At 31.8% G+C, this 12,125-nt stretch overlaps 1 protein-coding gene across 3 annotated transcripts in view; it reads left to right on the top strand.

Moving 5' to 3' along the window:
• Positions 1–2,023: 2,023 nt before the first annotated feature.
• The window catches only part of RhoGAP102A (Rho GTPase activating protein at 102A), a 104,142-nt gene continuing 94,040 nt past the window's right edge, over positions 2,024–12,125 (top strand). Inside the window, exons 1-2 of one of the 3 annotated variants that reach the window (XM_074140034.1) lie at positions 2,024–2,152; positions 8,662–8,756. In XM_074140034.1, coding sequence (XP_073996135.1) covers positions 8,717–8,756 — 40 coding nt within the window. In that variant the 5' untranslated portion in view covers positions 2,024–2,152; positions 8,662–8,716. Of the gene's footprint in view, positions 2,153–8,398; positions 8,757–11,731; positions 11,882–12,125 lie in introns of those variants that run through there. The other 2 variants (XM_074140035.1, XM_074140033.1) reach the window with 2 other exon arrangements.

The raw sequence follows: 12,125 nt of genomic DNA, 5'->3' as shown, positions 1-12,125 counted from the left end.
CCGATCCAATTCTTCCTTTACTAAATGCTCTTTCATTTTATTCTTAGAATATTGAAATTTTGCAAGAAATAGAGATAGAATCGTCTTTAAGCTGTTACAAGGAAACAACTCTATTATTGGTTTTTTCGGACCGCGCTTTCTAACTTAAAGAGTTGGCATCTCAAGCGGATTACTAGATTGTAAAAAAGATTCGCTTTATCGTAAATGCTGGTCTCTTATCACAACAACGTCTCTACAAAGTTTAGCGCTACGGCTGAGACAACAAAACCAGCGTGTCCTCAATCTCCACACTTTTAACCATTCTCAAATAACTTTTTTTTTTGCAAAAGTCTAGTATTAGGAAGATTTAGAGTCTTAAATAAAATAAAACGCGCATAACCGGGTAAAAGTTTAGGTGCATAGGTTTCAGAATTAAAAAAAAAAATTAAAATCAAAAAGTTTCTTAAAGAAATCGCGCAATAAGGCCTCCAGTGCCTCATAATTTTCTATTCACCATGGCTGTGTAATAAATAACTTATCGTAACAGCGCTCTGAATCCTCTGTGTATTTTGCTTACAAGGTTTTCACTCAGAGATAGATGTTTGCTCCACGGTGCCAGCCTGAAATAACGAAAACTTGCGAGCTTTTAACGGATAAAATCAACGATTTAACCCAACTGTACGAACCCAAAATTTCCAATATTCAATGTAAATGAAGGTCTCAAACGATTGTAATTTTGAAGAAGTATAAGAACGAAAAAAGTGAAATTCTAATTTAGGTATCATGGATGGAGGAGTTTAGCAAACTAATATATTTTATTAGAAATAAGAATAAAGTAAGCCGAAACTAGAAAATACTTCTTTCCCGCACAATAATCCAGCGTACCCTCCAACGTCTTAAAATGATCGCATTTTAAATTGGAATAACTCGCTTTTAGTTCAGTCGTTACAATGATCAAAACACTGACGTTTTTCTGGCACATTAAAATAATTATTTGATATTTCTTTGCCACCAGATTTAAGGATTTTGATCCGTACCAGATTTCTGAAGAAGATAAGGACAACTTCATAAAAGGCGATATAATTGTAATTAATACTTCTCAGTGCAATGTATAAATAAGTTTTAAATGGATATGTATTAATTGGTAATTATTAATTCATTTTCTAGACATCATTGAGTGAAGAAGAAAAGCAGAAAATCTTGAAAGAAATGTGGGCTAAGATAATGAAAAGTGTTTATGGAGTTGATTACAGTCTAAAATGTGAGTTTTTTTTTTTGTTATATTAATGTGGGAATTTTGACAGAAAATATAAATTAAATCAAATAATTTGGCTTTATGCTGTTAAGGTATTTGTTTTTCTTTTCTTCATTTGTTCTTCATTTCTATTGAAATAACTGATTATCTTAAACTTAATATATGCTACACTGAAATAGTACAATATATTGGACAAGAAGAGTGTGATTCATTCTCTTCAAGATATAACTAAGTGAAGATTTCTGATTGATTATGCCCATTAACCAAATAAATTATTAAACAAAATTTAAATCAAAAAATAATTTACGAAAATAAATCGAATTCGGTTTCAAGATATTCATACCATTAATACAAATACATAAAAGAGGAGGCGAAGAATTTTTTTCTGTGTGGGTAAAAGTGATATTGTTTTCAGAAGGTGCTGTTTTACAATTCTTATTAGATTAATTTCTTCAAGTTGGCAAGCTGGTAAATAGTCAAAACTAGTTAGTTTTCATTTTTATGATTTCATTAGTTCTAATTTACTTCCTCCTTGGCAGCATTACAGATTTTCAGCGGTGATCCTCAGAAACTCTATAGTCCAGAGAATGATAAATTATTAACTATTCCCAGAGAAATGTACAAAATCAAATATCCGTGGTTTAAGACACTTCCTCCTGTGCCAACTTCCAGACGAGGTTATTATCTTTTCAAATTTAATATTAATCATGTCACAATCTCTACTAAATTTTGTTTAATTGATTTGCTCTTAAACAGTGCTTGGATCTTGTCTACCCCGTTATTATTATATGGGATTAACTGATTACCAAGATACTTTCAGTAGAGGAGGATACTGGTTATTGAAAGCAGAAGCGGATAAAGGTTACTGGAGGATTGGACCAAAGAAGATTCCTGAAATACCCAAGACGGAAATTAAATGCAAGATAAATTAAATTTCTATTTTATATTTCTTTGTTTTTATTAATTATTATATATCAGAAACGATTTACTGATAAGTAATTCTGAAGAGTGCTTTAAGTAAGACTGCTTTATTAAATTAAGTAATTTTCACTTTCAACTACAATACTCCGTAGCAAGGGGAAGTATTGTAATCGAGTCAAATTTTTGATATTGACTTTTGCTGGAAATAGATTTTTTGAGGTCTATTCAATACGAAAAAGTTTATGTGTTTTCTGGTTTCGGAAAGTGGTTAGGGTTTGATTACAAGTGTTATTGAGCTGATTACTGGCATACAGTGCGCGTTTTTGGTAGTTTCTTTTCGATCAGATGAACACTCCCCTAACATCTAATTAATGTGGAGAAACTGTTTACTTACTTTCTTCTTCTACCTATTTACTTCGAATCCAGCACATAGGTCTACATAGCTTTGAGGTCTGCGCCTATACTGCCTGGGTATAGTGGCATCTGAAATTAAATAAATGAAGATAATTTGTCATTTATTATCGTAATAATTACAATAAGAGAAAGTTGTATGAGAGTTTCAAACCAGTGTTTTGTTTGTACTTACAAAAATTGAGATTTTTGGAATTAATGGACACAGTAATGCTTTAAAGAATAGTGCATAATAATACAAACTTTTGTCCTTAATTTTTTTTTTTTTTTTTTTTTTTTGCGCATCAACAGCTGAGGTCATTAGCGCCCGGAGCTTTTTCCAGTGCACTGCCGGCCTCCGGACAGTGTTCTCTCGTTACAGACAACACTGTCCATCACCGGACAGTGAGCTGTAAGAAGCTCCTAGTAAGAGAAAATCTAAGGGTCAGCTGCTGGATTCGAACCCGGGACCTCCGCGTGGGAGTCCAGTATGCTAACCTCATAGCTAATCCCTTCCCTTAATTAATTTTAATTTTGATTCTGCTTTAGTTATTGGGCATTTTATTAAATGATGCCTTCTGTCATTAGAAATGGATTTTTAACAATCTTTCAAATTGAAAGGTAGATCATGTTTTGATATTAAATACTGGGAAATAATTTCTTTTTACTTTATGGTTACAGCCAAAGGGTAGTGAAGTGTCACTGACTCATTTATGTTAATTTGTATGAAACAATCCAACCTTCTTAGACACCCACATCTTGTTGCCATACTACCGGCATATGGCGTTTACGACTGAATAAAATACAGTCTGACCCTAGATGTCACTGCCAACTTCCTATTGCGTCATTAAATTAACTGTTAACCTATTAGATGACAGTTCTTGTTGACAATCTACTTAAATTTCTTTTGAAGACCTGTTTAGAGTATTGTATATTTCTACAGGAACACTTCTCAAGCATTTTTTTAAATTAAACCTTTATTTATTAAAGAAATTCGGTGAATTAACTTAATATTCGGTCTGTTTAATATCAAGGATATAAAACGTGGATTTTTATTTCAAAAACAATTTTTTATTGAATTGCCAATCTTCACCAAAAAGGAGGGAGACTAGTTCAATTGCTGTAGGGACTGCCCTACTTGGAAAAATCTATTGTGCGTAATCTATTTTCTCGTAGCATTTACTGTTTGGCGTAGAGCGTTTACTTTGCTCAGCATCTTCGTGTATTGCTTACAGAAGACATCATTATTTCTTTTTTCGATGTTTTTTTTTTAACAAAAATAACTTAAATATCGGAACACCGATGGTTGTTACGTTGAGCCAACAACATTATCGTGCTTCCAGTCTATATTTTTCCAAAATTCTGAGAGATTTGAAACATATTTCATTGCAATGGGATACAAGCTGATTAAGTATTATAAATAAATTACTAATTGTATGACTCTCGTGCTTCGTTTACTTGGTTGACTTTGAGATTTCTTTGACTTTTTTTTAAGCTGATTGGTAACAAATTTTTTGAAGGAGTGCTCCTGTGGGTGGGAATACAGTTATAATCTAGATACAAATTTGGAAAATTATTCACTTTTTTGCACAAACGAAAGTACAAAATATGAATGACATTTTATTTAAATATAAAAATGAAAATGTGAGTGAATTTTCCAAAATAGTTCCTATTGAGTTACCGGACAGCATTGGAAATAGATATGTTTGATTATCAAGAACAGTGAGCTCAGTGTATATTTGAGGACTATGATTCCAGACCACGAAGGAACGTGAGTAGGTCCTTTTTATTCACTGTTTAATTCAGAAAGTTCTGAGTCATTTAGTTCATAGCTCCTTTTCTTGTGCCTTCCCCAACGGATTCACCTCAATTATTCAATATTAAAAATTACTTCTAAATTCTTCACTGCACTGTACATTTAAATTTTTCCTTGATAGAGATTTGTTGCAGTAAGTTTTATACTCCACGGCAATTATTTTAATAAAAACAGCTCTTAAGATTTTTGTTCTGTGATTACCCTTCACATATTACACTAATGTTTTTACAAATCTTCTCTTTTTTACCGAAAATTTAATTTAAAAGAACTTACCATTAAAACTTATAACTAGCTCCTTGAAAGTATAAAGATGTAGTTTTATCATACATGAAATTATTTTTGGCAGAATTATTCAAGTAATAGAGTTCGATATCCTTTGTATTGGACAGGTTGCCGTGACCTCCACTCCAGCCAACTCCTTTAACTAAATATAGGTGCCCAGTGTTTCGAGATAGTGACGCACCAGCCGTATATCTATTTAACGGAGCTGAGAGCCCAGGCTACACTTCCCTCTATTAATACGTAAACTATCAGACACTTGTCTCTTGCTATATATTAGTTTAAGGATTTTGAAAAAATATACGATTTGTGAGGTCTTATCTCATAAAATGATTTCTTCGACCACCAAGTTGTTTGGAGAGGTTTTAGAAATTATTTGGTTTTAAATGTTTCTGAGGTAAATGACATTTCATCTGTAGCGCAGCCTTTCCTTTTACCTGCTCATAATAACAAATAAACTACTGATGTCTCAGTATTATCCTCCCACAGGCCCTTAATGAAATAAAACTTTTGGATCTAATTTTCTCAGCTCCTAACCGAGAATAAGGCTTTTAACAAGTGCAGATCCATTTCAGTAATGTACGGTTAGGCCAAATTTTAGAGAACATCGTGTGTTATAGCCTCCTTCCTAATCTTTATAAAATCTAGATAAAAAGAAGTACTCAAAATAGACTCCTCAGACATTTTCTATTTAGGGATTTAATCAGGAACTCACAGTTGTCAGGACTTGAAGACTCTTGTTTACCACATAAGTGATGCAGATATCTTCCTTTATTCAGAAATTTATGCTACTCCAACTTTATAATCCTTTATGCAAAAAAGTTAACTCCATAATTGCATCCATTCTTGACTTCCACTAAATGGAGTAGCCCTTTTCCTGACATCATACACACTGTTGATTGACACAATCTCTGACACATTCAGTTTTTTTTATAAAATGCAGGTCTGATTTCACCTCATATTAGTTAATGAGAATACTAGGTAGTTATATTTTTAATACGAAAACTAGAAACATCCTAACAATAGTACAATCCGAAAACAGTCGATCGATGACTTCAGGATAACACAAGTTTGAAAAAAGTTTTGATCACTGAAAAGTTTTTATTTTTTGTTTTGAATATAAATAGATTTTTTGTTATTGCATTATGTAACAATGCTCATAATGAATTTTCGTTCTGGAATGGACATTCTTTTGAGCTGTTAACATTGTCGGAATGGTACGTTGTTTTTCTTTTTTTTAAATGTGTGTGTGGGTACCAGTTCAATACATATTTTTCAGTAAACATTAAAGATGGAAAAAAAATGTGAGTTGAATGTTTTTGCAACTTTTAATATTGGCATAACTAAAATGAAACATTTTAAACTATAAATCACATACTGAATAAAATATAGTAAACAATAAACTTCTATTCAGTGTATACCAACTAGTGTTAATTTGTTGTCAGCAATTTGTTTGCCTCTGTTCCACACACATGTCATGGAAAATAACCGTAACTAATAAAATTAGTCGAAAGTTAAAAATGTTTTTAATACTTTTTTGACACCTAGCCAGTAGTTAGTTTTCTCAAAACGGGGTTGAAGAGAATATTTGATATTTGGTCATCCATATTTCGTACTAACTTTCGCTTCATGGAAAGATATGGTTTTTGCATTTTAATGGTAACCTCTGTACAAATTTAAATTGTAATTGACTTAAGACTCCCCTCTTTAAGGGGAAGGGGCGAGTTTTACAAAGTAAAGAAATGCTTATTTTTACTGTCTCTTACTGTTGGTGAGGAAATATTGCAATTAAATCAAATTTTTGATTTTATATCGAATTGAAACCTTGTAAAATAATTGCACCTATCCCTTTCTCTTGTATTTGGAATTTGTGCTTATGTATTTCATTTTTAAAAATACATAAATAATTGGAAAATTCTCTACTGTTAATGCGTTTTTGAAATTTCCTTTGTAATCCTTACCTCTCTTTACAAAGTTTCTCAATTTGTTTGATCAAATCCTATTATTCGTGAAGTCCTGTTTTGTTTTACACGGTTTCGGTTTGCATGATTTTCCAAGGAAGGTATCTACTGTGAAAACAAAGGATGGGTGATTATTGGTATTGAAAAAGCCAGACAGGTGGCTTTGCATAAATTTCGTCAGGAGTTAAGGACAATTTTATTGCTATTATTTATAGGCTTCTTTTTTATTTTTTGACAGAAAGAATAGTTTTTTCCTGTTTTTGAACCTGTTGTCGCTCAGACAGACGTTTAGTTAGAATTTGCACATTTTAAAGAAGCCTATTTAAAGGAGCAGAGTCATTCTCTGAGCTGACATCGACGATGAAGCAGATTCTTCTGCTAATTTATTCTTTTTAATATTCAGTAAAATAGCCAGGTTTGACTTTCGTGAAAACATATTTTCACTATCTGTTAGGACTTAGTTTTATTTTTATATCATTTATGATGACTAATGTCTTTAAATTTTGTACTGACAATTATGGATATGTTGTTTTTACATTTCTTTAAGTTTTATAAAATATTTACTGGATGGTGTATAAATCTGTCTTAAACGACTTTCGGGCCCGGGGCAATTTATTTTCGTCTGCAAAGATGAAAGGCGTGTTCCATTTTTATTCATGAAATGAATTTCAATTCAGCTGCTCTATTTATTGATATACTAAATGTTCTTGAAAGGAATATCAAAATGGTATTCAAGTCATTCATAGTGGTGCGTATTTTGAATATTATTTAAATTTAGTGAATAGTTGTTCATCTTGAAATATAATTTTAAAGTTTATTAAATACTTTCCCTTACTCTTCTGTATAAGAGGAGGTATAGTTTCCATGCAAAATTTCGATTTTAAATTTTCACTAGAAAATATCAGTTTTTAGGTATGCAAATTGCGAAAAAGAGGTTTTTACAAATTGTTCTCTTTCTCTCGGAACGGTCTCGTCCAGGCTAAACTCGTTGCTTACGGTTATTTGGCCTCAGAAAAAAAACCCTTTCCTTCCAATGCCGCGTGCAAAATGAGGTTACATTAAATGTGAATTTTCTCAGTAGATAATGCAGTTCTTTTTTTTTAGCTACCCATACAATCTTGGCTTTTTCCATGTGTGTCAGAGGTTTTTACTGAGTTGAGATGGCTCCGGAAGCAATGTCCTTAGATACTAACGTGTTTTAGATTAATAATTAAAATAAACTCACGAAGAAAATGGAAAATTGGTGAATGAGAAAGACGTATGCGAGTTTTACCGCTGGATTTTGTTGGTATTGTTATTTGATGCCTCATTTCAAACAACTGGAATTAAATGTGATCAAGCAAGTGTTAAGGTAGATGTATTTGCAGACCCATGATTAAGAGTAGTTAATCCTGCAAGATGTCCAACATACTGGTGCATGACTAGCTTAATTAAATTTAAAATGAGCTACATTCATTATAAAATTAAACATAGATTTTATATAAGAAGAATTTTATGAGCATTCACATACGAAGAATTGTCATCTTAAACTGTAACTCGCGTATAGGGAAAGTCTTCTGATGTTATTCATTAATAACAACTCATTACGCTTGCCTCTAGAGAGAAAGGGGTGAGAGCTGCTAAGAAAATGTGAATCTGTGGAGATGCCAACATCACTGGCTCTAGCCCGGCCATACTTGTCACCGTCGTAGATGGACAACGGATGAGAGGGAGGTCTAACCCCCCCCGTTCTGAGTGAGAGACTAAGAGGGGCGGAGTCCGCACTATACTACTTAGGGGTCACTATTTTTGTATCGAAACGGGAGGGAAGGCCATGCTGTACACGGTGCCGGGTAATCAGTCTATCCGCCAACATGGTCGTGTGCGTGCGCGTTTAAGACAATATTATGAACAAAAAAAAACAATAAGCGTTATTAACATTTTAATAGACGTTTGTCTTCTAATTCGTTTAAAGTGTTCTGACGTGCCATCTGCTCTTTCTTCAATTTTTCTTTTGTTAAAAAGAAATTATTTTTTCAAATTTTTTCTTGTATAACAAATTAATAATCTTATTATTGCAGAAGTGTTAAAATCGTTCAAATAAACACATAAAATCCGACTTCATGAAACTTACAAATGGGAATTGTGACTGCTCTAACTCCTGATAAAAAAACTGGTTAGTATCAAGCATTTGTTGTAATAAATTGTATGTTTTATTAATGATCTTGTAAGAAAATCATTAATGATTATTCTTTTGATAAATTATTTCTCTTATCTTCATACTTTAATTAAAATACTCCTGGCACTCGTTCAAATAAGTTAGGATAAACAAACAGTAGTATTTTTTAAGATGGCGTGTGATCAGCTCATAGTGCGATTTTTAATTTTATTTAAACGATTACACAGTTGAGCATGTACAGTAAGAACTTATAAAGTAACTAATGTCATATCTTTCATGCTGAAGTACTTCTGATTCCCTTCAGCAAACGGTGATAGTATTTATAATATAAAGATTTCCTTCTGAAAAAAAATTCATCTTTAGGGGTTTTAAATTTAATTAACAAAAAGAACAAAAAAAAATATCTAAAAAGATTTGTTTGAAAAAATAGTTATTATTCATCACTTCAAAAAGTAAGTTGACCTTGGAGAAAATTTTTAAAAATAGTTTCATTCATTTTATCTTAATGGCCAATATAATACATTGTGCAATCTTTAAATTTTATAGTAAATGACAGAATATGGATTTTTGAACCAGTTTGTTACATCATATTATAAGAAATGTAAGGTCATTTGATTAATTTTCATCAATCAGTAATCAAACAGGAAGGATCTGAACGTTTGAGAAAATCTGTATGCAATTCACAAGGTTTACTCTCAATACAATTCTCAAAGTTTTCTTCTAACTTCAGATTTGTACTAATGTTATTTGACTTCAATTTAAATTAATCACAATAAAATAATTCGTGAGAGAAGCGTGACGTCACAGAACAATGAATGTTAAAACGAATGCTCTTATCTGATTTGGTGGATATGAATGCTAAGTAGGAATATTAAATATGATTCTTATTTTTGATCTAACTACACTTGGAATTTCATTAAGATTTCTAATTCTCACTTGTACTATACAGATTGTTATGTACACTTCATGACATGACAAATTAGAGGGAAGCCTACTTCCACCCCTTCTCAAGTTTTAGATCATGGATATTTTCCATGGTAAATGAATTTTTTGAGGGTTCCCCAAAAAAAGCTACGTTACACTTTTATCTAGAAAAAATTTTTGTTTTGTAGTTTAATAATTTTAAATCATTCCAAATTTAAGGAAAATGTGGTAATCCAAAGTTTGGTTTTACATAATTATAAGTTGTTAAAGGAGTTTTAGGTCTGTACATTGGTGGTCGTTGCAGGTTTTGCTTGACTGAGGAAGTGACACACTGCTCCAGGACCTCAACTATTGGAAGTGAGGAGCTGGAGCGAGATTTTGGGCTTCTAGCGTTGAGCTATGTCTTACAGGCGAGATTAAGTCCTGCTTGTGAGCATTACGGCTTGTTATATGTGCTTTGAGCCTTAGGAACGCTGATTAACCGGGAAATATTACAGTTGATCTTAATGAGTGGCCGTTTGGCCCGCCCTCCTTAGTCTACATTCTAAATTTTTCCTTAAAATGACACATGTTATTTGTATTAAACTTAGTATGTTTTCTTCTTATATTACAATGGTAATGACTCTCTTTACTATGTATTACTCAATGATAATACCTAGTAATGACTCTCTTTTATTTGTAACTTTTTTTTCTTGATTCATGGGAAGCTGAAAGTAGCTTGTTTGACTTCCGCCTATGTTCAACGGCGTGAAGAAGGCAGAGTGAATGCTGCCCTCTACATGCAGATCTAACAAAAAATCTTAGTCTGCAATTTGTAATTTTAATGTCATCAACCTTTATTTGTGAGGCGTTCGCATTTATATTGGTTTTTAGTGAATTTTAACTTTTAGTAAGACCAAATCCGTACTTATTCCACAACATACGAGTATTTTTTACTAAGTTTCTAAATATTGAAGGAAAGGATTCTTAGAACCAGTCAGATATTTAGAAAAAATTTAATTATATTTGAAATATAAATATAATGTAAGATGGCGTTATTATAGACCGTTTTACTGATTTTAATAAAGCATTTGGTTTTCTCAGAATATTAGAAATATGGAAAATCTTTGCAAGCCTTGAAGACAAGTTATAGGTTGATTGCAAAATATTTATAAAAACAATGCTTTCCAAGTGATATAGATCTCTATTATTTATTGTTTTTCTTTTTTTGGAAAGCCTTCTTGTTTTTGAGAACTTTTCATTTCCTTTGAATGCTTTTTCCGCTTAAACGTCATAATTTTTTTTTCGTGAATACCATAAATGCTCGAATATTTCTGCTTTCAATTTTAATTTTCTGGAAAAAATTTATTTTACTTAAATTCCCTCCCAAAGTAATGGATTTTAATACAATATTTACTTTATTTTATCTTGTCAAACCCTAACTACTATTACTATAAACGCCGGTAGATAATAAGTCATCCAGTTTAGTAATAGGTCATCACTTATGATGACCAGTCAGATATTTAGAAAAAATTACCTCGACCTAACCCCCATTTTATTAAAGAAAAAACGTATGCTTTTATAGGCAAATGCTTTAAATGCAAATACACCTAATCAAGAATGTACAATAACGTCATTACAATGTGAATATACTTAATACATCATTATAATTGGGGGGGGGGGGGGTTCCTAAGATAAAAAGCTAATCCTACCCAAAATGCCTCACATCCATTACTAAAATTGATTGTTTGAACAACCATATTAATAAATTAAGTCCATTGTGGTCTTAACAACCCATAATCCCAAATCCATATCCAAATATTTTAGCGTTCTTTTCTATAAGCCTAAGGTATCCCTAAGCCCTAAATCTCCCAATCATTATCTTAAGAGTATGTCCTTAACAAATCCACTACACAAATTTTGATGAAACTGGAAAACTGGCCTAAACATTAACATACCATTTCCTCAACTCATTTTCCTGATCGAAGTTAATATCTGTTGTACATTTCGGAGAACTATTAAAGTAGATAAGTGCCCAATATTTATGTTATTGTTGTTTTTTGTTTCAGTCATGTGATATGAACAAATGATTTCATGGCCTAGATTTTGTGAACACTTATTCTGCCGCAAAGAGCTTTAGTATTTTGTTTATTAATTCCCATTTTATTTATGGAAAAATAAATGTATGCAGGACAACTCTAAAATTAACTTGATGTCAGGTAATAAATCATTGTATTCCATAAAATTTAATCTGATCCAAATTATTTAATTTTAGACGTGTGCACGGTAGGTTTTTTTATTTTCTTAAAATTCTGTTTCTGTATAGACATATTAAGGAACGTTTAGATATTATATTTTGTTATACTGTTGTCACTTTTTCTCAATAAGTGAGTAACATTTTTGTTGCTTTCTTCGCCTCTGCAGTTTTTCTCATTTTGTCGCTGATTTGCCTTTGCTTTCCTA

This window comes from Rhodnius prolixus, unplaced genomic scaffold (assembly GCF_049639745.1).
Source record: "Rhodnius prolixus isolate KJV_2025 unplaced genomic scaffold, Rpr scaffold_6, whole genome shotgun sequence".
NCBI classification, from domain to species: domain Eukaryota; kingdom Metazoa; phylum Arthropoda; class Insecta; order Hemiptera; family Reduviidae; genus Rhodnius; species Rhodnius prolixus.
This window is presented reverse-complemented; position numbering and strand designations above follow the sequence as displayed.